Raw genomic sequence first — 26,777 nt, forward strand, 5'->3', positions numbered from 1 at the left:
GGAGTCCAAAGTAAAATTGTGCTCAGGTGACTTGTGTGATGTAAGATGAAATACTTCACAGAATGTATAAGACCTGGCAGTCGTGTCAGCTGGTCACCAGATTGATTTTGAAATAAGTCCACTTTTGTTATCTACAGAAAATAGCTTTCATTTGAGATCTAGCACTACTTCAGTTATAGGTGGGGAACTAGAATTGATGTACAAACACCTTCACATAGTCCGTGATGTGACAAGCATGTTGATTCCTCCTTTCTAGGGCAGACTAGATCACAGAATTAAGTGGCTTGGTAGAGGTTTCTAAGGCCTCAGCAAAGAGAAGTATAACCTACAACAGTTTTCTTGAGTTAGCCTCTAGAGAATGCCTAAGTAATATATATGGTGCATGCATGCAACTCTACAGTTGAAAGACATGGGAAACAGAACCCACCACCTAAGGCAAAGAATGTAGTCTCTCCTAGTGACTTTGACAAGCTTGTGTGTTCTCTTGATTCCAGTTGGGTCTTTTCTTGATGTGGTTATTCAGCAATGAACACAGGGAATAGCTGTACCTTAACTTAGCAGCCAATCTAAATATTTTTTCCCTTTTAGGAAAAAAATATGATTATCCAATATGTCCACTCAAGATTTCTTATTCCTCACTAAAAATAAAAACAGGTATTTTTGGTGCCTCCATGTTCATCATGCTTAAGTGTTAAATCATGATCCACTGGAGAGGGAGATGAAACAGATTATATAAGTTTCTTGTATTCCTATAGCTAGGATTTAATTTACTACTGAAAAAAATTCTGCAAATTTACAGTACAATTCTATATACTTCATGGATTGCAAGACTTACCTTTGGAACAGGTTAAACTGTCAAACAGATCTGAAATGTGAACCAGCGAGATTTGTCATGAGTACTGTTCACAAATACATTAGAAGGTTCTTTCTTTACTTCCTTCTGCTAGTTCTGAAGGAAAATATCCTCCTGCCAGAAAATGCTATTTCAATGTGTTAAGAAATGGTGCTGAGAGACAAGGCAGGTGAGGTAATATATTTTATTGGACCACCTTTCGAGCTTACACAGGGTTCTTCTTCAGGTCTGGGAGACATCCTCACAGTGTCACAGCTAAATACAAGGTGGAACAGATTTTTAGCATAAGTAGTTAGCACACACTTTAAGGGATCATTCAAGGTGAAATGACTCATTAACATCCGTCCAGTCAGAGGAAGTGAAAGGCAGCTAGAGGAAAGGAGGTTGTTAGTGCATTGTAGTTTATAGACAGACTTTACCGTCAGAAGGGACCATCATGATCATCTAGTCTGACTTCCTGCACGTTGCAGGCCATAGAACCTCACCCACCCACTCTTGTAATAGACCCTACCCTCTGGCTGAGTTACTGAAGTACTCAAATCATGATTTAAAGACTTCAAGTTACAGAGAATCCTCCATTTGAATCCTAGTTCAAACTGACAAATGACCCATGCCCCATGCTGCAGAGGAAGAGGAGGTTACTCACCTGTAACTGGAGGTTCTTTGAGATGTGTGGTCCCTATCTATATTCCACGGAGGGTGATTAACAAGTAGTACGTAATTCGGAGGAGGATGAGGATGTAACAGTTGAGTGGAGGACAAGCACGCCAAATGAGGCATCCATTGCAGAATTCTGCTCCAAGGCATAATGTGCAGTGAAGGTATGTACTGAATACCATATGGCCACCCTCCACAATGTGCCGCTTTGAGACATATGGAGGGTGCTGTAGGTGACACCTGGGTTCTTATGGAATGGGCTCTCATTCAGAGGGGTGGAGACAGTAGTGACAACTGATAGTGTGTAGTGCACACTGAAATCCACTTGGAAATTCTCTGTGTGATCACTTGTCCTTTAACACTCTCAGCTATTGCAATAAATAATCTAGGAGTCTTCCTGATCAGTCTTGTCCCCTTTAGATAGAAGGTCATAGCCCAGCAGACATTGAGAGAGTGAAGTTGTCATTCCTCTGCTGAGGCATGAGGCTTTGAAAATAAATCAGGTAAGTGCATGGGGTGGCTGAGATGAAACTGGGATATGACCTTTGGTAGAAACTTGGGATGTAGGCACAAGGAGACTGTCTCAATGGAAAGTGGTGAAAGCATGGTTTGCCATCATGGCCCCAAGTTCATCTATCCTTCTTACTGAAGTGATAGCCACAAGGAAGGCAACTTTCATGAAAGGAGGGACAGAGAGCACAAAACCAGCAATTCAAAGGGCTGTTTCAATAGTGTCAAAAGAACAAGGTTGAGGTCCCTCTGGGAAAGTTCTGAAGAGGCCTTTCCAAAACATAGTCAATGAGAGTGTACTTCCACGGGGGTGGGGAGAGAGGGTGAAGGTGATGACTGTCACTATGTGGACCTTGAGAGAGGTGAGAACAAGCCCCAATGTCTTCAAGGATAGGAGGTAATCCAAAAGAAGGGCATTGCCACTTCCTCTGGGGAAAGTCCTTTCTGTTGGGCCCAAGAGGCGAAGTGTTTCCACTTTCCACTAGGCATTCCTATCGGGCCCTCTTTCCTGATGCTTGAGAGGATCTCTTGCACTTCCAATGAATATCCCCATTCTAGAGGAGATGCCCATCCAAATACCAAGCTCTGTGGTGAAGTATCTGCGGATCAGGATGTCTGATTCTTCTGTTGTTTTGTATTAGCAGCACGGTGAAAGTAGTGATGGGAAATGGGAGACAAGTTGATATGCAGAGAACATTGGGAAACCAGAACTGTCTTGGTCAGAATGGGGGATCAGAATGACTATGGTTCTCTCCCACCTGATCTTGTGGGGTGTTAGTGGCAGGATAGCAAAGGAGGGGCAAAGGCGTAGCTGATCTGGTTCAACCAAAGAATTATGAAAGCATCACCTTGGGAGTGAACACCAATACCTGTGGAGCAGCACGTACTGCATATTGTTGTTGGCATCGGAGGCAAAAAGGTCTGTGATCAGAATTCCCCACTGGTTGAAGATGTCACTTCTATGGTGTGGAGTTGCCATTCGTGATCGGCCACAAATTTTCTATGGAGAGTCTGCAATGTTTTGAGTCCCCTGAAAATAGGCTGCCAACAACAGGAACTTGTGGGTGATGCACTAATCCTATAGATTGACTGCCTCTGCACACAGAGCAGTTGACCTTGTGCTTCCTTGTTTGTTGATATAATAAACAATGGTGGTGGTGTCCAACATGATAAGAACATGATAGGAACGAATGGATGTGAGAAATGCTTGACGCTCTCCAAACTGTCCGGAGTTCCAGAATGTTGATGTGCATCCCAGATTCCTGAGGGGTTCATGTTTCTTGCATCATGTGGCCTCCCATGTGTCCTCCCCATCCTGCAAGGGATGCTTCTGTGATGATCTTGCTGTCCAGGGAGAATGGAAGGAAGGGGATCCCCACACAGACCTGTCTTCGGTCTGTCCATCAATGGAGGGAAGAGAGCACCTCAGGGGGGACTGTCAGCATAAGGTCCATGGCATGCCATGTGGGTGACTAAACTCTCTGAAGCCACATCTGTAGGCAGGCAGAGGTAAGCAAAGGCAGTGACATACACGCAGGCTGCTCTGTGGCCAAGGAAAGATAGGCAAGTCCTGACTGGGACAGATGGACTGTAGGCTACTCAGGCAACGAGTTCTTGCAGTAGGTAAGTTAATGCTGTGACTGAATTGATGGAAGCCCCTACAAAGTCTAGGGACTGTGTGGGAACCAAAATTGATTTTTTGACATTGACACTGAACTCCTAGGGAGGAAAGGAGTCTCAACAACATGGAGGTTGAGATCTGAGCTTTGTCTCTGGATTGCGCTTCTAGTAGCCAGTTGTTGAGACAGAGAAATATAAGGACCCCATAATGCCTGAGGTGGACTGCTATGACAGAGAAGACTTTGGTGAAGACACACGAAGCAATGGTAAGTCCACATGATAGGACCCTATATTGAAAGTGATGAGAGCCTACTGTGAACCTCAGGAATCATCTGTGGGTTGGATGGATGTCTATGTGAAAATAGGTGTCCTGCATATCCAGGGCCATAAACCACATGCCTTTTTCAAGCGATGGTATGATGGTTGCCAAAGTGACCATACAAAACTTGGGTTTGTGGATGAAGCAATTGAGGTGACAGATACAGGATTGGTCTCCCTCACCCTTCTTTTTGGGTATCAGGAAGTAACCTGAATAGAGCCCTGTCCTGTGATAATTTGGAGGAACCTGCTCCATCGCTCCCCTTTGTAGTAAGGCAAGGATGCTGTTGTGAGTGATCCCTGAAGAGGGATTGGGGCAAGGCTTGTGGATGAGGTAGCGTGATGAACTTGATTGTATATCCATAGCGGAGGACATCTAGCACCAACTTGACCATTGTTATTGCACTCCAAGTTGGTAGAAAGAATGCTAGATGACTCCCGAAGGGAGTGGGGTGATTGTATGGCAGAAGGCACAGTGGTTGACAGCTCTCTAGCAATACTGAGGAATATCTTTTCTGAGAGGCTTGCATGTGTGATGATGAAGGCTGTGAAGGCAGGGCTGGAGGGATTGTTGGGTCTTCTGGCACTTCCCATGGTGGTTCATACAGTCTTTGGTGGAAAAGCTGGGGAGCCCTGAACTATTGTGTAGGTGGCAGGTGGTATAATTTCCATTTGGGTGCAGATGTGTAGATACCCAGCAATCCAAGTGTGGCTCTTGAATCCTTGAAGGTGTGGAGGGAATCGTCAGTTTTCTGGTTAAAAAGATGTGATTCATCAAAAGGGAGGTCCTTGATGGTATTTTGCACCTCTGCAGGGAAACCAGATGAATGAAGCCATAATTCCCCTCCATATGACAATGCCCATAGCCATCGAGTGTGATGCAGTTTATGCTGCATCTACAGCTGATTGAAGCACTGTCCTCACCTCTAAGTTTCCCTTTCTCCAGGATAGGCTCAATCTTACTGAGACAGCTTTTCAATAAAGTGCTCCAGCTTGCCACAGTTGAGGAAGTCATATTTGGTCAACAAGACTTGGTAGCTCAAAATTCAGAACTGGAAGCTAACTGATGAGAAGACCATGCATCCCAGCAGGTCTAATCATTTGCCCTCCTTATCAGCTAGGGTGGAGCATAGGTGTTGCTGTCTGGACCATTCAGTTGCTGCTTGCACCACAAGGGAATTGGGGGGGGAATGTGAGAAAAAAAACTCAGACCCCTTCGCCGGTACGTGGTATGTAGCTGGGTTATGCCAAACAGTTCGAGCTGGCTGGAGAAATGCATCATTGATCAGCAGATCAACTCTACTCGGTACTGTGGAATGAAGGATGTCCAGGAGCTGATACGCTTGTCTTGTACTTCTTCCATGTGGATATAAAGGTCACCTGCCACTCTTTGCAGGAGATCTTGAAATTGCCGATAGTCATCTGGGGGCAAGGGGGAAGCCGAAGTCACCGCAGCATCTGGAGAGGATGATGGAAAAAGCTCTTGCTCTGGTGATACTGTCTGAACTGGACTGAGAAGTTCTTCCTCCGTGCCTGGTTTGGAGCATCTGCTCAAGGCTGCCCTGGCGGGGATAGAGGTGAAGCCTCCCTTGAGGAATAGATGGATTCTGAGGGTGGGCAGTGGGGCCAGCAGGACAGAACCAGAAGATACTGCAGAGGGCCCCCTGGTGTGGGAAACCATTAGCTTCTCTGCTGTTGTAAAGAAGGATACTACCATGATGTTGGTGGTCTTTCTGGATACTTGTAGTGGCAGTAGGGAATGGGAGGCCCTTGTGCTCCATCCGAATCCTCTGAAGATGAAAACTCAGGTTCCAATGGCAGTACCGTCAGAGCTAATGGAAGCGTGTAAACCACAGTAGGATGTGTTGAAGCCTATCTTGACTGTGGTATGTCCTGGGTGGAAGATCTGGCTTCTCTAGATGTGGATGGCAGTGGAAGGCGGGGAGATCTTGTGCCTTCTAGGGTAAACAGTTCATGTGACTCTGGTGCTATCTCCAGTCTCCCTGGCATTTATCGTACTAATTTTGTAGGTGGAACCAGCATTGGAGTGGAGGACTTTTCCAAAACCAACAGGTCCCTTGTCTTAAGGGAGGCCAATGTTGACGGTGTGCACGGCTCAGTACTCGGGACTGGTAGATTTGCCAGTTTGTGCATTTGTCATGCTTGGGTATCTTGGAGTGCACTGCCTCCTTGTAGTTGGAACTCATAGAAGGTGCATCATCCTTCTTTGATTTGGAGGAAGACTTATTGTCATGCTTATGTGCATGCTTCCTTACCTCTTGATTACCCCCGGCACAGGGTCTATAGGGGTGGTAGCACTAGGATTGGATTCAATCTCCATAGCTGTTTCAGGCCAGCGTATGGTTGGTGAGGTTCCCCGTCCTGGGTTTGACTGAGGTCTCATGGTGACTTTCATGAAGTGCTTCTTAAGGTGGAGAACCCAGCTTTCTCGGGTATAGCTTCAGAAGTACTGGGCTGGATCTGGACGAAATGTGGGCTTCTCCCAAGCAGTAGAGGCAGCACTGATGTTCGTAACTGATTGAGAAAAAATGTGGACAGGAGGTGCAGATTTTAAATCCTGGCATCTTCGGCATAATCCAGTACCCAACCCAAATATGGTGATCAGTCAGACTCTGAGCACATGGGCAAGACTCATCAGTCAGACACCTGGGAAAGAATTCTCTGTAGTAACTCAGAGCCTTCCTCATCTAGTGTTCCATCACCAGCCATTGGAGGTATTTGCTGCTAGCAGTTGTAGATTTACATGCCATTGTAGGTAGTTTCATCATACCATCGCCCCAATTTGTTGTAATAAATCATGAATCCATTGTTCGGAGGGGATATTATTTTATACCTTAAGAGTATCTGCTTCAATACAGAAATAAAACCCCTCTGACTGTACCTCTTAGTTGTCACCTGCCACCCGTAACTTGAACCCATACAGGGTATCATTAAACAACTACAACCCATGCTCACTGGGGACCCCATTCTGAAAGAAATATTTCCTGAACCCCATTTTCTGGCCTTCAAACAACCCCCCAACCTCATAATCAGATGAAAGCTCCCCACAGACCAGGACACACCAACTCAAAACAGCACAGACCCTGCCAGAACAGATGCAAAACCTGCAGATACAGCTTTGCTGCTACAGTGATCAATAGCTCCCATGATACATCTTTCAAGATCCATGGGTTCTACACATGCTTATCACAATATGTGGTGTAGCTCATCAGGTGCACTAAATGCCCTAACAACAACTAAGTGGGTGAAACCAGACAATTGAATGAACTCACATAAAGATGATAAAAGATGAAAACATCATATCACAAAGTGATCACTCTATATCTGACCTATCAGTTCTCATCCTCAAAAGAAACCTGCACAACACTTTCAAAAGATGAGCCTCGGAGCTTAAATTCATAACTTTGTTAGACAATAAAAATCACAGACTGCATAGTGACACTATATTTACGACTTATTACCATAATCCTCCTCCCACACAACTGGAAGGGTGTTTTGTGTCATTTCACCTTGAATGACCCCTTGAAATGTGTGTTAACTACTTATGTTAAACAATCTGTTCCATCTTGTATTTAACTGTGACACTCTGAGGTAGGGTGACACTCTGAGGTAGGGTGATTTAAATCAGCAAGAGAAAAATCAGATTTAAATCAAGTTTCCCACTGATATTTCTTCAACAATGGTGCAAATCTGATCACTAAAACATGTTAATTTACAACAATACAGCATTTTACAACATCTAGGAGGGTATGCTTTGTGTAATTTTTTAGATAACTTGATTTTTATTAATTTAGGAAATAGTACATAATACTCATTACCTGTGTCAAGCTGCAGATGCAGCAGCAGTACATTAGGAATGGTAAGAACTAAATCACACACACAAATGCACTTATATTTTATTAAACTAAATCTTAAATGTTACATAAATGTTTCATATTTGCAATTGCAGCAGTCTCCTGAGTTGCCAGCTGTCCTTAAACTTATTTTTTTAAATTTTTAAACGTTAACAACTCTAACAGACAAGTCATCACAACACCAAATGTACACTTGTCCTTAAAACTTCTACAACTAGTTCTTATCTTCCCACTCCCACTGTCACTTTTATTCATAGACAAACAGAAATATGAGTTTTCCTGCTTTTTCAACTCCCAGTCGATTTCTTAGCTTTTAGTGAATATCAAATGATGAAAATTTTCTCTCTGTGCCTGCAGAGGAAACTACTGCTGTGAAAAGTTGGCTTAGCAACTGAAGGAACTCTATTTCAAGGTGCCTGGCTAATGATTTCCACCAATTCAGGAGAGTGACTTTGTTCAAATCATCATCAGTCAACGTGTACTGTTTAAATGGTTCCGCTCCAGTCCTGAAATTTATTATGACTGGCATAACTAAGGAGTGATTTTGAGATGCCCATGCCATGGCAGCAGCATCTTCTTCAGAAGTTAGGCATCTATATCTATATCTGGGATCAAGAACGTGAAAATGAGGTGGAGTTAGTGCTTGATCCATTTCTTCTTTATTGCCTGTAGTTTAACTTTCTGGTGAGGGATTTCTTTCTTCAATGTTTCTTCCAAATTTCGACAGCATCAGCAATGCAGCAACAATTTCTCTGAAGTTTAAGGCTATGGATATAGGCTTCAGTTTACTGATCATATCCTCTATATTCCTCTTTAACCAATGTTTGGATGAGATATTTCCATCTATTTTATCACGGTTTTCTTCACAAAGTTTTATGAGAATAGGCCAGTTCTTAATAAATTGTTCAAAACAATCAACCACAGAATTCCATCGAACATCTTGAGGGGGAATTCGTTTGGATCCTCCTGCTCTTTTCAGTGAAGCTGAAGCAAAATGGTTGTTACAAAAGTATTTTGTGACTTCAACATTTTTTTTTTAATCCTGGAAAAGATGTACTTAAGTCTTTGGCTAAAAGATGCATTAAATGGGCACTGCAGCCATATATTATTAAGGAGCATCCTTCCGTTTCTTCTTCTAAGTATCTTTTCATCTTTGCCACGTTTGCAGCATTGTCTGTGACAAAACTGCGCACGTGACAGTTCAATTTTTGTTCACAGTTTATTACAGCTTTCACTGCCACTTCTTTTAAATATTCTGTTGTGTGGGCATTTCCTGATGTATCTATTGTTTCTGAAAGATATGTAACCCCATCTTCTGTTCTCAGACAGACACACATTACTGGATCATTGTGTACATTGCTCCACCCATCAAGGTTTAAATTGGCAAATTTCTCTTCAGTATTTCTTGCACACTGTTCAAGATTCTTCTCATACACTGTATCTAGCAACCTTCCACCAATGTCTGCTCTACCATGTGGATTGTAGCTTGGTTGTAAAGACTCAACCATGTCAATGAAGTGTTTATTGTTAACACTGTGAAAAGGAGAATTTGTGGCATAAATGAACTGAGCAATTTTTTCATCTATGGTATCTTGTTGGTATTTGCTGTTCCTTACTACAAACCCATCCATGCTGGTGGTTTTATTGGATGATTGAAATATTTTGCTTGCTCCTGATACTTTGTCTGAAATACGTTTAGTTGCAGCACTGCACTAAATAGATGACTCTGACATTGTTGCAGATAGACAGTCACAGTCAAAGTCTCTTATGCTTAAATGGGATCCTGAAACAAAATTCAAAAATGATTTTGAATAGTCGTTCTTCTCACTCTATTATTCAGTTAATCATTTACATTTTTTCCAGCAAGGATGCAGATCCGATTCCAAATTACCAAAATAGCTAAGACTGACTGCACTTAGAGTGCACTTAATTTTGGAGTAAGCCCCATAGAACTCACTGGCACTTCTGTTTTTTGAGAAAACAAGTATAGGATGGGGTTCCCTTGGGAAAGCTCAGTTATGCTGAAGTAAAATAGGGAATAGATTTATAAGGGGCATGTATTATGTAATATAAAATAAGAAAATGAGACCCAGTGGCAACTGGCAACTCTAGATTTCTCTTACTGCAGCTTTGTGTACCGTATAACTTGGGTGATAGATTCTAAACCTAGTTAACTAATTAAACAAGCCATAAGGATTCGCTAATCTAAATTTTTTTTCTAGCAACATCCAACATAGCAAACAGTTTGGGAATTTACTTGTTAAATCACACTTATACTAAAAGGCATAGAGACAGTCTTGAAGAATGATGCATTGCAAAGTGAATTATTTAAGTTACTAACCAGTTGATCCACATTGTTCTTCAGACAAATCCACATCTTCATGCACATCATTTTCTCCCAAGCAGTTTTCATTATGATGTTTCATTCTTGCAACTAGGCCCTGCATCTCCTTCTTGCACTGCTTACACTTGATATGTTTTCCTTTTTTACCCATGGAAGGAATTTCTTTAGACTAGAGCCATTAATTCATTTTTATGAGACTAAGTGTAGATTTAGCATGTTTCTGATAAGATTTAATTGTAACATTTTTTTAAATGAGAGAAATTTAGTATATAAAAAAAATTTTAAAAATCCAATTTAAATAAAAAACTTTTTTTTATTTTTTGTTTTTTAAAATCACTGATTTTTATCCACCCTGCTCTGAGGATGTTTCGCATAACTGAAGAACAGCTCTGTGTAAGCTCAAAAGCTTGAGACAACAGAAGGTGGTTTAATAAAAGATTACTTCACCTGCCTTGTATCTCAACACCATTTCCTAATGCCTAAATAGGAAAACTTTAAGGACTATCTCTTAAACATGTGACAAATAGATTGTAATCATGTTAATTTATAACTATTCGTATTTCACTTAAAAAAATTCAAACACATTTGAATAAGTATTTCCAGTTTTTAAAGATCATTTTTATTTGAACCAGCCTTGAATAATGTTGATTAGCCGGTAGCTATAACAGGCAGAAAAAAAAAAAAAGAAAAGAAAAGAGATTGAGTGCCATCCACATTCCAATACAAATTTTCCAGCAAGATTTTGCAATTTTGCGATATATTTTATCCAACTTCTGACATCACAAATCATGCCAAAAACTGTTTTGTAACTATACAATTTTTCAGAAGGAACTATTTATGCATTTAATTAAAAAAAGACTAGACAATTTAATTTTTCAAGTGCGCTTCAGTCTCATGTCCACAATCATTTACATTCCACACTTCATGCTCTCAAACAAATATCCTAAAGAAGACTAAGATTTTTTTCAGTCACTAATACTATTGAAGATATTAGGTAGGTTTATATACAGAAGCTTATTAATATGATTTAAACTTTAGTAGGCAATAAGTTATTGACATTTGCTGACCAAAACTATGTTTCATCCAGATTAATTATATATTTCATACATTCAAAGAAAAGCATTTGGAAGTTTTATGCTGCTCATTATTTTATACATTGCAGTGCAAAAAAAGAGAAAACTTTTCCTGAGTGTTTACCACCTCACCATGATTCACTTAAAATATGCTCCTTTTATACCTAGTCTTGTCAAAACTGTACAATTAAGACATGCTGCATTTTCTTAAATTTCAGAAAAGACTGATCAGGAATTCATAGGGATATTTAAAAGCATTGTTAAAATCCTTCATCTCAATTTTATAAGTCTACAAAGGATAGCATAGGTTTAACACATAGCAAAAAGTTGTGTTGACATTTTTTCAATTAACCAAACACTACAAAATATATGTCACATACCTTCCAAAACATGAAGGAAATGGTCTGAAAGATTTCAAAGTAAATTTTTTAACAATCTACATTAGAAGTTTCAATTCATTCTTCTGTTACTAACCATAATGCCCAATGAGCTGCCCCATTTCCAGGCAAAAATAAAATAAAATAGAATAACTAAACATCTTTCAGGAATGTATTTTGGGCAAGTAGAAAGGATTCCTTACAAATTCATCTTCATGCTGATGGCTACAGACCACGAGTTTCTAATTCAATCTTCTCCTCTGTTTGAAACATGTCATTGTCTACTGGAGCAACAGGTGGTCAGAGTATAATCTCTGGCCCTCCTCCATAGATTGACTGGAGAAAATTCCAAGTTTCTTCAGAAATCTGTCCAGAATCTGCTCCTGAAAACAATATATTTAATCTTTTTCAAAAAGCATAGCATAAAAAGTTTAGATTATGAGTAGAGTAAAACTCTTAATTGTGTGGCTTTTAAAAAAGATGTTTAAGCATGGCAGAAAACTTCTTGCCCTAAATACTAAACATTCAAATTTAATATCATCCATTTGAATTTCTGTAATAACTCTGTGCATACTACCCAACCTGGTGACAGAATTTTGTAAATGAACTGTCAAGAACATAATGGAAAACAAACTATTTCTTACATTTAATAGTAATAGACACCATGCAACTGGTCTCCAGAGAATGTGGTAATTAGTTTATCTCAAATGTACAACTAGCATATCAAAACCCAAAGCAGGTTATAAAATATGAAGTTTCTATAATGAACCATCTTATCCGATATATTTGTCTATCAGGCTGACTGCAGACAAGGTTGGTGGCTATGAGTTCAGGTTCTGGCAATCAATAAGGGATTTCACATCCTACTCCAGCTAACTAAGGTATGGAGTTGAGGGACTCCAAAGAGTCCCATCTGCTCACAGAGGCTGAGATAAGACACTAAAAGTGCAGAATATAAAGCAGGAAACATGAAGGAATTCTCAGAATCCCAGGGAGAATATACCAATAGGATATTACTGATGACAATAATAGAATCACATTGACTTCAATAGGTGTTGGATCAGGCCCTAAGTAATTAAGTGGTGTTGTATAAAATTTACCAGAGTTCCTATCATCTTTTCTCTTTCAACTCAGGTTCAATACAAGGAAAGTGAATGGCAAGAACATTTTTCCAATTCCTATCATGTTCTTTTATGGCTTAGGATAGCTCAAGCTAGAGTGAGAAGCTTGGTGGCTCTACCATCAGTAACTAATTTAACACTGGGTTTCCTTGTTGTTTTATGTTATAGTCAGATGCTTAGTGCTACGAACACTTTGTGTACAGCGTTTAAATAATTAAACATCTAATATGCCATGGGTCTAGGGCTCTTAGAAACCAACTATATCTATATGCAGTAACTATTTGCTATGAATGCAGAGGACTCCCTCTGTATGCAATGACCTACCAATAACAGTGACTAGAGGACCCTAGCCCTCTCATTCAAATCCCTTCAGAACAGTGACTTCTATCAGGCCCACAAACTGCAAAAATGTTAAGACTTTAAAAATTTAATATGATCTCTTTCCTTTATGTCTCCCAGTACATTTTTTCTGTCTGGATTTTAGACAAAGTTCTCTTAGGCACAGACTTTGATATTTTTGTCTTTTATAGTGCTCAGTACATACACATTGTGGCTCTATTCTTTTAGTTAGAAGTAATTCTTGATTCAAACTGATGATGCAAATCAGGATGGACTGTTTAAACGGATGTAATTTACGTCCAGTAGCTTCAAAGCCTGCTCCTTCAATCTGGAGGGAAAAAGACTCCAAGCTCAAAGCAATCTGAGTGGTATACCTCTAATGAAAGATGACAGAGGAAAAATACTTTCTCCCTCACTAAAAAATTAGTTCTCTACACTACTTGCTGTACTCATATCTGTAGTTGGATATAGCTGCAGTAGAAACTAGCCCATTAATTTTCTTGGGTAAACTGGCACAAAATGGAACACTGAGCATCTGTCAGGTGGCCTGGCTGCTTGGGGTCATGTGGCTGGTTTTTTCTCCAACTGCCATGCATATATTCTCTGAAATTTAGCATGACAAGTATAAAACCAATAAAAACTGGGGTTTATAACAGAACTGCATATAGAACTTCATAGCTGCACATTTCTCAAACCAGTAACAAATTATAGGCTGCATCAAGAATTTGTAATATCAGTAGATACTTACCTTGTTTTAATACAACATTACCAAATTTGGTGACTGCAATCTTAGTATTATCAACGGGGCCTGGAGGATCTTGGGAGGGGAGGGGAGGGGGGAGAAAGGAGAGAGAGAGAGATAGAAAAAAGAACTATAAATTAGGACTTCTGAAAATGGCAAGAAAGAAGTTTTTGTTTCTTTTTTTAAAAAGAACATTGCAGTTGATTTGCCTCCCATTTGGTCTACCACTGCTGAATTGTATATTTTGTGTGGAGGAAAAGGAACAGATGCTTTCAGCAACAGATCTATGATATGAAGATACAAATGAACGTTTTTCAGAGAGTAATCATTGCAATTCTGAATAAAATCTTTGGGCAATTTCAAAAGCAAGTTAGTCACAATTGCTATCCTTACCCAATCCCAAAAACATATATTGTTCAATATTTAAATTGCAGCTTTACAAAATATACTTGCACCTGATGAAAGCTCTATTAACAATACTGGTAGGCTGTGAAATTGACTTCCTGAACAGTATTTGCCACATATCAAAGCATGCATTAAATATTTTATTTACTATTCTGCTCATGATATTCTTTGTTCTAACCCTCGAACAACATTCAAATATAATTTACTTAACTGGTATTACTCTCTGATAAGGGAGAGAACATAATGAAAGAGCACAAATTACCTACAGACCAAAGAGAGTTTTACCATCCGAAGTAGTTACTTACCATTGTCTTTGCCCTTCACAAATCCTTCCCATTCTCTGAACCACTGCATACTGATGCAATAAAAAGTGGATGGAGATTCTTCTTCTTGGAATGCTCTGTTGAGCTGGGAGGGGGGAGGGGGAAAAAAAAACACCAGACAGGCTCATTACTTGCTTTATCATCGGTAGCTACGAAATGATTTTTTTAAGTAAATCATAATTTCTATCTAATATCTGATGAGTTGAGTGGTACTATTTGGATTGATACAAAATTGTTTAAATGTTCTCATGATATCACAGCAGGAAACACTTGGTAGTCTTGAATCTCATGAAAATATCTGAAAGGCAATTCCTACTTCACTTGAGAATTTAAGATTTTACGTTTCCTTTGAAAAAACTAGTATCAGGACTAACTACTAAAACTAATGATCCTGTCTTGAGTGTAAGGGTGTCCACCAACCATTGCAGGGGAATATCACGGAAAGCTGGACTCTGCTATGCAAAAGAAGAACTGAGTTACATTTTATTTACCATATAATCAGCTTTTCAATTCTTAAATCTAAACCTGGTTTTCCTAATGATTTGAGATCTTGCTGACTTTCCTTCAGATGAGACCTTCAAAAGAAAAAACTGATTTTGTGCCCTTATTTTCTATGTTACACAGTAAAAAGACAGCATGAAAGAGGTTTTTTATTTATTTATTTTTTTAAAACACTAGAAATTCGGGTTTTGTCTACTTGATTTTCCTGGAAGTCTAAATGGATGCCTAGAGAGAAGTTAATAATATTTAGATTGTTTAAAATTCTTATTTCATTATTGTATTTGTTTACACATATTTAACTAATACAACTAACAATTGGAGAGGAAAAATGACGTTGTTGAAGATTCTCCAACTCAGTCCCTTCAAGAACTCAGGAAGTTTCAAGAAGACACTGAGGAAAACACAAGATAGAGGAGTAGAATAACATTTAAAAAAAAGACCTTTCAACTCTTCTTTCTACATTATAAAAAAATATTTTTCTACTTAGCAAGTCATTTAAATTCTTGGTTAAAGTTTAATGACCCTGTTTTCATAACACCTTGAAGTCAAGTTGTTTTGTTACATGCTTCAATTAAAAAAGAATCTAATAAGAAGATACATAGTATTATTCCTTTTGATAGCAAATTTCCTAGCTCACTCAGAACAATGGAACCTCCTGTAATTTCAGATAAAATAAATCTGTGTGATAGCCACTCTGACAACAACTTTATGTATAATCCTTTCACATTGACAGGATGCACAGTGCATATCATAATAGGGCTAATGCAAACAGCATTATGGTTTACATTAGAAAATACTGATCTCCAAAGCAATTAGATTAATGTGTGTTAGATCAATGGCTCAAGGTACTGAGACCACTAATATGCTATCCAGCAGTATCACGGACTACAAAATCAAGTCTCAGAATTAAAATCTCAGTGAACAACAATTATAGCATAGAGCAACTGTGACTAAACAGTAACAAACAGCAAGACACACAGGTAACAATGTGCTAATTTGGCGATCAGTATTGAAGATATAAACTCTGGAATAGTCTGAATAGGTATCAGAAAGAAGCTTCTTCCAATAATGTATTCAATGATACACACAATACTTTTTTTTTTTTTTTTAAATCTCGTAATAATTTGGTTACTACGTACACCTAACTGAGGCCACATCTACATTACAAACTTTGGCAGTTGTATGCCAGCGTAACTTGCTTCAACCAAAGTTTGTATATCCATAGAGCATGTACATACTTGGCTGCTTGCGTTGGCATTGCGTGTACGCACCAGGAGTGCTTGTGTTGATGTGAAGTGTGACGCACTATGGATAGGTCTCCCAGTGTGCCACGTGCTGCCATCTGGCACAGTACATTTTTGGACATTTTTGCAGTATTTTGTGGGACAGTAAGTGACTCACTCAGGGATCTCTGAGAGCTCAGGGTCAAGTTCCCAGCATGCAACTATCTTCATCCCATAACGCCACCCATATGCCATAAACTTTCATGCCATTTTTAAAAAATCCTGCAAACCTGAGCAGCACCTTTCAGTGTCTGCAATTTCTGACAGAAGCCCACAGAGCTCTGCACTATTCTCATGAAAGCTGCAGATACAAGACATGTTTCTCCTGTATTTGCAGGAAATATTGAGACAACCTGGGGCATGATGATTTCTTCACAGACGGGTTGTTGAAGGACATGGTGGAAAAACAATTCAAGATTGTTGGTGGTGTTCATAAAGCAGCTGAAAATATGGGAGCAGTTTCTGGGCCTGAGAAATGAGCACTGATTGGTAGAACTGCATCGTAATGCAGATTTGAGATGACAAGCAGTGGCTGCAGAACTTTCAGACATGAAAGGTCATATTCCCAGATCTGTGTGCAGAACTTGCCCCAGCCGTCTAGCACAGGGACACCAGAATGAGAGCTACATTGACAGTGGAAAAGCAAATAATAATTACACTCCAGAAGCCTGCAATGGCAGATTACTGCCGATCAGTGAGAGATCATTCTGGAGTTGAAAAATCCACAGTGGGAGCAGTTATCATGCAAGTGCATAGGGCTATTGATCATCTCTTGCTACATAGAACTGTGAGTCTTGGCAATATGCAGGAATGGATGGATTTGCAGCAATAGGCATCCCAAACTATGGTGGGGTGATAAACAGCATGAATATCCCATTTTGGCATCAGCCCACCTTGCCACAGAGCACATCAACTGAAAGGGCTACTTTTCAATGACTATGCAAGCATTGGTAGATCACCAGGGATGCTTCATGAATACCTACGTGGGCTGGTTAGGGAACACAGGAATGTTCAGAAAGCTGCAAGCAGGGACACTCTTTCCTAACTGGAGGATTACCACTGGTGATATTGAAATGCCAATACTGATTTTAAGGGACTCAACCTACTCTCTGATCCCCTGGCTCACAAAGCTGCATCCTGGCCACTTTTTGGCACCACCAAAGAAAGATTCAACCAGCAGCTCAACAGTTGCGAATGACAACTGAAATGTGCTTTTGGCAGACAGAAGGGACACTGACAGTGTTTACTCACTAGATTGGCTCTCAAAGAAAAATATCCCACTAGTCATAGCTACCTGTTGTGTCCTGCATAATATCTGTGGGGCAAAGGGAGGAAAAACTGCTGCCAGGGTAGGCAGAGTTATAGTGGCTGTCTGCTGAGTTTCAGCAGCTAGACACAAGGGCTACTACAACAGCCCAACATGGAACTATGAGGTTGAGTGAGGATTTGAAAGAGCACTTAACAGTAGTGTTCTCCAGGCCTGGTGTTTTGGGAGCTGCTAAGAAATGTGTAGTGCTTACTGTATGTACATTTATAAATATGGGTGGCTGTTTTCTTGAGGCTATGAATTCTTTAATGTTTGCTGTGCATTTACAAGTACTGTTTGCTTTGACTACCACTGCATTGTGCAGTACCTGCTGTGAACTAATAACAGGATTCTCCAAAACGTTGAGCAGAAAAAACAGTGCAGAAAAATTGATGTGCAAAAAAATCCACACAGACATCATACAAATTTGTAACAACTTAATGGGAGTGAAAATTTAAAATTATAAAGGAAGTAAAAACATTTATGTCCTTTTCAGTAAACAAATGTAGTTTGTTGTGGCTACACAGACACCAGTCTTGGTTCTTACAGGTCACTGTATATGAGAGTTTTCCTTGCTGTCCCCCTGGTGTGGAATGGTGGAGTGATGGGGGTAATGATGCCACATCGTATGTTGGGGGATGTAGGGAGCAGCAATCATGGAGTTCTCTAAGGACATAAAAGGTAGAGAGTCTGGGGTTTTTGGACCTATAGGTCAACCAGGGTCTGCAGAATTTGGGTTTGCTGCCTGAGAAGATCCATTATGTCCTGGTACATTTCCTACTCCTTGTATCTGCTGGTACTCCCGGGCCTTTTTCCTATCATCTATCTTTCTCCATGTTGTTATACTGGTCCTCCAAGCCCTTTGTTTACAGTCTGATGCAGCACCAGTTTGCAGGATCTAGCAGAACACGTCCTCCGTCTAGTCCTCTTTTTTCTCTCCTCTTCATCAGGGTCAGGAGTTCCATGGGCATGGATAGCGCACCCCTTAAAGCCACCATGCCAGAAGCTGCTGATAAAAAACAGGCAGATGTACCATTGGATTTGCAATCACACAGAAAGGGAAAGGGAACAATAAGTTTCAAAACTCGCTTCCCTTATTCTCATAAACACTTTTAATATGAAATGCTTACTGACACTTCAGCTGTGGAGCACCTTGGCATAGCACCACTCTCCTGCTCCAGTCATAGTAAGTATGGCTCACCAGAGATGAGAGGGGAATATTTTTTTCTGTTGTACGCATCTATAAAATTTTGGTCCCTAGCCATGAGTCTGAATATAGGGTAGTGGCACTGAATATTGGCCCAATTTTTCACAGGTGGTGGTGATTTTGGCCGATATCTCTCTCCTGAGGGTCACAAAGGCAGAGACAGAGTACAGCTCCTTTCTACTAGCATCCCAAAGCTGCCCAGGCCCGGATGCCAATACCCTGTTTTCTGCAACAGTGCCAGCCTAACTCATTGCAGAGTGCCATGGGAAAGTGTCCTATCATGGAGGAAGAATAAGGTTCCCATCCCTAAAAACCTTCAGCAGAGGACTGCAGAGTACCTCCATGAAAGTTTCATCAAGGCCTCTCAAGAGGATAAAAGGGACATCCCTAAATATATAAACAAAGTGCTCTGTACACCGACTCCCCTACCTAAACCACTAGGGAAATGAAAAGCAGATGCCAACTCTACCTCTGTTTTTTGTACACCTCTACCTCTTCTCACATCAGTAAAACAACAAAAAGTTGATACCTGTGTCTTGTTAACTTCGGGATGGGATGGACACCTTTAAATTTAAAAAAAGTTAGAAAAAATGTATTAAAAAAAAGAAACAACCTTAACTGAGGTTCCTTGCCCTTCATCAGGCTCATCCGTGCTTGCCTCTCTAGACTTTGGTGGGGCTTCAAACAGGCCCTCTTCCTGACTGTTCACAGCAGAGTTCTGTCTTGGGCTCCTCCAAGGTATCTATGGTGGTCTGCTGGGTCCTGATGGATATGGCAGGCAGCTCCTTGTAGAGATGGCAGGTCTGCAGTGCATCACCACATCGATTGTTGTGCTCCCTGGCCAAGTTCCTTCACTTTTGCATGACAATGCTGTTGATCCCTGTCGTATCCCTTTGGCTGCATCCCTTGTGCAATCCACTCACTCACAGATGTCCACTTTTCTTCAGCTGGTCTGTAACTGTGCTTGCATAGCCTCTTCTCCTCACACTCCCAGAAGATCCAATACTCCAGGCAGAAGCATATCTCCTACCTCTCTGTTTGCATGAAGCCAGCATGGTCAATTGTGCAATTGCACGCAAGGTGAACTGCTATGTGTGCTTGTCAAGATGGGCAATCAGGAAAAGGCATTTCAAAAACACGTGGGGAGTTTCAAGGGGTGGAAGTGTAGCTTCCAGTGTCTGTGATTCTGGGCACTGGAGTTTAAAATTATGACCAGAGCAGTCACTGTGACAGAGAACAAGGCACTGTGAAACAGCTGCTAGAGGACTGTTATGGTTGACACATCATGCAATGTTCACTCTCACAATGCGTCAACCTAAGTAGGTCGACCATTGCTTTAAGCCATTTAGGTAGGTGGTTTTACTGTATCGCTGTAACAGGGTGTTTACATAAGCCACAGACAAATTTAAGCACAGACATGTGCACAAATAGGTCAGTACAAGGCAACTTATGTCAACCTAACTTTGTAGTGTAGACCAGGCCTCAGCAATAAGGTGTGCTTAAAACACAGTGTTAAGGTAGAAACAAGAACTCTAACTCTGAATTTCCTATCCTGCAAATTGAAATATTAGGAATAAGGCTTCAATAGCAATGCCTGTTTAATTTCTTTTTCACTGAACACAAACCAAAAAGATTGTGAATGACAAAGTAGCACTGGAACTTGTGGTTTTTCCACTCAACCCCCTTCCCAGTAAGTTACTGTACTTTCCATGAGTATGGTATTGCAGATGCCTGTCACTTCTAGTATATTTAGTTCACATTCAGTTATTTCAGTTCATCTATGTCACAAACCACATTCTGCATCAAGAACCACAAAATAAGAGCCAGCTCTCAGAACTAAACTCAGTGGTCAGGAAAATGGAATCCGCAGTGAGAAGTCATGAATTTAACCATTTATTGGAACAGTATTAGTATAGCTAACCTTTCAAACTGTATGCCACAGACCACTGGTGGTGCACAGAGAACTGATTGTTATAGGGTGCTGGCTCTACTCCTTGTTTCCATTTAAGTACCACTAAAAGAAATCAGCTAAAACATATTAAATGTTTTCCTAATGTTACAGTTCCCATTTAAGCAATTGCCATAGATACCACAGGGATATTATGTTATTGTAAATGGGAGTAGGTGGTTCATATAAAAATTTGCTCTATTAAAATGTGAGTCACACTACGAAAGAATTTGAGAATCCTGGTCTAAATATTGCTTCTGAAGAATCTACAAGATAAGGACAAAAAGACTGGAAAGAATCAGTGAATACTGATTACTAGTTTTTACCCGAATAAACATTTCCAATTCAGTCTTCCTTCTTTTTTCAGTTTTCTCAGCCTCTATTTGGCAGGTATGACAAACATACAGGTGGTTAACAGCTGGTCCTCCCCCATACCTATAATCATAATAAATTTCATTATCAATTTCATGACAAATATTGCATATTTCTCCTCCACACATCTAATAGCCACGAGAAAGTCAGCACCAGATTCTGTTTACTTTAAAGACAAGCGGCAAACACTCAGCAGTGTAAACTTAAATTTTGTATTTTTATTGCTATTAGCTTGGATAATTTGTCTGTAAATTGGGGTGAGGCACAGCTCCAAATACTAACAGGAAGTGTTGAGAGTTGAACAGGTTTATGATACACTAATTATTACCGTACAGAATAAACGGTAGCCTATATGTGTCATAATGACAAGAACCTGAGTGTAACTGGGGCTACTGGCATTTGATCTTTGGAAAAACAAGGTTACTTACCAGTAACTGATGTTCTTTGAGATGTGTTGCTCATATCCATTCCATTATGGGTATATGCTTGCCTCCGTGCACGGTTCCCGGAACTTTTTTCCCCTTAGCAGATCCCGTAGGGCTGGCTCCGGCGCCCACTGGAGCCCTGCGGTATATGAGGCGCTGCTGGCCCTACTTCCCCTCAATCCCTTATTTCTGCCAACTCTAGCAGCAGGAACAGGGGGTAGGTTGTGGAATGGACATGAGCAACACATCTCAAAGAACATCAGTTACTGGTAAATGACCTTGTTTTCTTCTTCGAGTGCTTGCTCGTGTCCATTCCACGACTAACAAGCAATACCTTCGGAGGTGGGTAGGAGTTATTGGTGAGCTGCCCTCAACACTGCTCTGCTGAATCCTGTGTCCCTCTCTCGCCTGCTGAACGATGGCGTAGTGGGACGTGAAGGTATGCACCGACAACCTGCATATGTCCTCCAGGGGCACTTTCTCCAGGAAGGCTATAGACGAGGCTTGAGCTCTGGCTGAATGTGCTGTGATGGTTCCCGGAAGCGGCACCCTCGCCTGCTCGTAGCAGAACTTGATGCAAGATGTAATCCATGAGGAGCTGCACTGGGTGGAGACAGGTGAGCCTTTCATCCAGTCAGTGACTGCGACGAAGAGCTGCATCGATTTCCGGAACGGCTTTGTATGCTTGATATAGAAGGCCAGGGCTCATCTCACATCCAGCGAATGCTATCTCCTCTCCTCCTCCGAGCCATGCGGTTTGGGAAAAAACACGGGGAGAAAAATATCTTGATTACAATGAAATTGGGAAACCATCTTGGGCAGGAAGGCTGGATGCGGCCTCAACTGCGCCTTATCATTATAGAATACTGTATAAGGGGGCTCCGAGGTCAAGGCCCTAATCTTGGAGACCCTCCTAGCTGAAGTAATGGACACCAGGAAGATTACCTTCCATGAAAGCATGAGCAGAGGGCATGAAGCCATGGGTTCAAAGGGGGGGCCCCGTGAGTCTCGAGAGGACCAGGTTGAGATCCCAGGGAGGCACCGGGTCACGGACCTGCAGATAAAGCCTCTTCACCCCTTGAGGAACCTGATTGACATGGGATGGGAGAACAGGGATCTCCCCTCTAGCGGCAGATGAAAGGCCGAAATGGCCGCCAGGTGAACCTTCAGCGAGACCAGCGCCAGACCCTGGAGCTTTAGTTGGAGCAGGTACTCCAGGATCGCCTGTACAGGTGAGAGGCTGGGTGGAATGCCCCGGGACTCCGTCCAAGAGGTAAACCATCTCCACTTAGCCTGATATACGACCTGTGTAGAAGGCTTTCTGCTGCCAAGCAGGACTTGTTGGACCTGCACTGAGCAAGCTCTTTCCCCCTCCATCAGCCACAGAGCCTCCAGGCCGTGAGGTGCAGGGAGTCCAGGTCCAGGTACAACAGGCGACCATGGTCTTGGGAGAGAAGGTTGTGTTGCCTTGGGAGCTCCAGGGGTTGGGTGATCTAAAGGTCCAGCAGCACGCTGAACCAGTGCTGTCTCGGCCAGGCTGGAGCGATGAGTATAACGTCTGCCCTGTCCCTCTTTATTTTCAGCAGGACCTTGGGCAGGAGCAGAATGGGTGGGAATGCATACATGAGGGTCCCCATCTAGTCGACGAGGAATGCGTCGGAAATCAACCCAGTCTCATGACCCCGGAGCGAGCAGAACCCTCAGGCACTTTGTGTTCCAGGTTGACGTGAATAGGTCCAGTTGGGGAACGCCCAACTTCTGGAAGATCATAGCCACCACCTCTGGGTGCAAAGACTAGTCGTGGCGGGGTAGAAACGACCTGCTGAGGCAATCCACCTCGTCGTTCCTCACTCCTGGGAGATGAGAGGTAGTTAAGTGGAAATCGTGCCTCACAGCAAAGTCCCACAGACGGGTAGCTTCCTCGCAGAGGGCCAAGGAACGTGCTCCCCCCTGCCTGTTTATGTAGAACATGGCTGCAGTGTTGTCCGTCAGCACCTGTACCACTCTGCCTGTCAGGAAATGGAGGAACACCTTGCACGCTAGGCGATTGGCCCACAGCTCCTTCATGCACCTCTCCTCCCCTGACCAGAGACCCTGAGTGCCTAGGTTGGCACTGATGTGGGCTCCCCATCCTACATCTGAAGTGTCGGAAATTAGGGTGACCAATGGGAGCAGCTCCCTGAATGCAATGCCCTTCATCACTGCCCTGGGAACTGTGACCACCCAGTCCAATGGGTGTCTGCTCGGCACATATACCGAGGCCAACCATGCTTGAAGCGGTCTAAGCCTCAGGCGAGCTAGTCTCACTATGTACGTGCAGGCCGCCATGTGGCCTAACAGCTGTAGGCAGTGCCTGGCTGTTGTCGTGGGGCATCGGTGCAGCTGGGAGATCATAGAGACCATCGCCTCGAAATGTGGCTGAGGCAGGAAGGCTCTGGCCTGGGAAGTGTACAGGGTGGCCCGAATGAATTCTATGCTTTGCACTGGGATTAGTGTGGACTTCTGCTCGTTTATGAGCAGTCCCAGCCTGCTGCATGTGGAGCAAGTGAGGGTCACGCTCCCCTGCACTTGGGACTGGGACCTGGACCTGCCAAGCATCCAGGTAAGGAAAAATTTGCACACCCTTTCGTCTCAGGTGGGCAGCCACTACCACCATGCACTTGGTGAATACCCTTGGAGCCAAAGATAGGCCAGAGGATAGGGCTGTAAACTGGTAGTGGGAGCCAGCCACTGTGAAACGGAGAAAATGCCTGTGGCTGGGGAGGATAGACACATGAAAGTATGCATCCTTGAGGTCGAGGGTGGCATAGCAGTCTCCTGGATCCAGGGAAGGGATTATGGAAGCTAGGGAGACCATGCAAAATCTGAGTCGTCTGACATATTTGTTTAGACGACACAGGTCTAATATGGGTCTCAGACCCCCTTTGCCTTGGGGATGAGGAAGTACCTCGAATAGAACCCCTTCCCCTTTCTGCCTTGAAGGAACATTTCCACTGCTCCTATGTTGAGGACATTGTCCACCTCCTGTAAGAGGAGTTGCTCGTGAGAGGGGTCCCTGAAGAGGGATGGAGGGGGAAGGATGTTGGGGGGGGAAGGGGTAGATGTAAACTGTAGGGCATAGCCCACTGAAACTATCCCAAGGACCCAACGGTCCGAAGTGATCTTTGCCTATTCGGGATAGAAGGGCCTTAACCTGTTTAGGAAGGGGCTGGGCGGATCCAGGAGAGCAGTTGGGGTGCCACCCTCGGGCGCACCATAAAAATTGTCTCCTCTGGTTGCCCAACCTCCTGGGAGGCCTCTGTTGGGGAGCTGAGAACGAGATGGATGGCTGGTTTCTCCTTCTAAACCCCCTATTTCTATCCCTATTCATATAGGGTCGAAAATGCCTGGGTGGAGGCCTTGGCTGCTGCTGCGCCTGGGGCCGTGACTGACGCCTGAAAAACTGGGACATGTACAGGCCCAGGGAGCAAAGCATGGCCCCGGAGTCCTTCAGACAGTGCAGCTTTGCATCGGTCTGGTCGGAGAATAAGGCCGACTCATCAAAGGGGAGATCCTGAATCGACTGTTGCATCTCCTGGGACAGGCCCGAGGATTGCAGCCATGAGCACCTTCTCATGCAGATGGTGGAGGCTATGGCCCTGCCCACCGAGTCAGCAGTATCACAGGATGTCTGGAGCACTGCCCTAGCCACCATGGTTCCTTCCTCCACGATGGAATTAAATTCTGCGGCCTGGTCCTGGGGCAGGCCCTCAGCAAACTGCCTGAGGGAGTCCCACAGATTGAAATTTTATCTACCCAGGAGGTAGATGGTTGGCAGTCCTGAGCTGCAGGCTTGCCACAGAATAAACCTCTCCCCCCCAAAAAAATCCAGCTTTTTATTGTCTTTGTTCTTGGGAGTGGACCCTGGCTGACCTCCACCAGGGTTCCCGGGGCAGGATGAGTGAACAAATACTCAAACCCTTCGGCCAGGACATAATACTTTTTCTCAGCCACCTTTGTTGTAGGGGCAACCGAGGAAGGGGTTTGCCACAGGGCCTTTACAATTTTAAGGACCCTTTCGTGGACTGGGAGGACCTCTCTCACTGGGGCAGCCGTCACTAGCACATTAACGAGGCTATCTTCGGCCTCTTCTAACTCCTTCACCTCCAGCCCCAAGTTGGAAGCCATCCTCTTGAGCAGCTCCTGGTGCGCCCTGAAATCCTTCACTGGTGCCGAATGGTCCCGGGAGACTGCCTTATCCAGTGAGGAGGAACAGGACTGCCGAGGCGCGTCCTGTGGGTGCACCCCGTCCTGGCGAAGGGTTGCACCCATTGAGGGTCCCCCCCTCCAGGGGGTCCGACTCCTCGTCCGAGGAGTGGTGTCTATGGGTCTTCTCCTGTGCCTGAGGCATGGGCTGCAACCCCGATGACAGGATGGATTGGGGCCCCGGCCCCGTCTGGACACCCCATGAGGCCCAATAAGGTCACTGTTGTGGCCATTGACCTTGGGGCCAATCCGGGACTGACTGCGCCACAGGCTGTGATGCTTTGTGGGGGCGTTGGCTCTCCCAATGACTGTCGTCCCTTGGAGACCCCGAGTCACTGGACCGTCGGTGCCTTGCACGTCCTCGGTCCGGGACGCCCTTCCGTGTCAGGGACTGCCCTCTTGATGCCTCCGACCTGGAGGATGAGGAGGACCACCTCCGTCGCTGCGAGCGGTGCTAATGAACGGAGGTGCGCGCCGAAGAGTTAGAGGTGCCGGAGCGTCCTCTTGGTGCCGAAGATTTCCGGTGCCTCTTGCCTTGCGGTCCTGCAGACCCTTTCGGTGACCTAGGTCGGCACTGCTCTGAACTCCCTGGCACCTAGCCGGACTCCGGCGACCGAGTTCTGCATTGTGGACTGTGTGGTGCCAGGTCCTCTGATGGCAACCGGGTTCTGCGCTGCCTCGGTGAGGGCAAACTCCTCGGTGCCGGGTCCTCCGACGGCAATCGGGTTCTGCGCCGCCTGGGTGTGGGCTAACTCCTCAGTGCCAGGGATCTGGAACGGGAGCGGTCCGAGTACCGTCTGGTAGACCTCAACCGTTGCCGCCTCCTGGCATGCGCTGCCTTCAGTGGGATCGACGTCGGTGCCGAAAGGGAAACTCCGCATCCTGTGTCGAAGCAGGTTGGCTCAACGACGCCGACCTGGAGCAACTGCTGGG

At 43.3% G+C, this 26,777-nt stretch overlaps 1 protein-coding gene across 4 annotated transcripts in view; it reads right to left on the reverse strand.

Moving 5' to 3' along the window:
- Positions 1–845: 845 nt before the first annotated feature.
- Positions 846–26,777, reverse strand: part of USP33 (ubiquitin specific peptidase 33) — a 96,567-nt gene continuing 70,635 nt past the window's right edge. For 2 of the 4 annotated variants that reach the window (XM_067530687.1, XM_067530686.1), the window contains exons 21-24: positions 21,129–21,237; positions 14,540–14,642; positions 13,836–13,904; positions 10,751–12,010 (exon numbers count right to left, since the gene is read on the reverse strand). In XM_067530687.1, the coding sequence (XP_067386788.1) occupies positions 11,928–12,010; positions 13,836–13,904; positions 14,540–14,642; positions 21,129–21,237 (364 nt within the window). In that variant the 3' untranslated portion in view covers positions 10,751–11,927. Of the gene's footprint in view, positions 866–10,750; positions 12,011–13,835; positions 13,905–14,539; positions 14,643–16,855; positions 18,654–21,128; positions 21,238–26,777 lie in introns of those variants that run through there. The other 2 variants (XR_010916701.1, XM_067530688.1) reach the window with 2 other exon arrangements.

This window comes from Emydura macquarii, unplaced genomic scaffold (genome assembly GCF_026122565.2).
Source record: "Emydura macquarii macquarii isolate MOO-44397 ecotype Brisbane River unplaced genomic scaffold, CSIRO-AGI_Emac_v2 contig_3110, whole genome shotgun sequence".
Lineage (NCBI taxonomy): Eukaryota > Metazoa > Chordata > Testudines > Chelidae > Emydura > Emydura macquarii.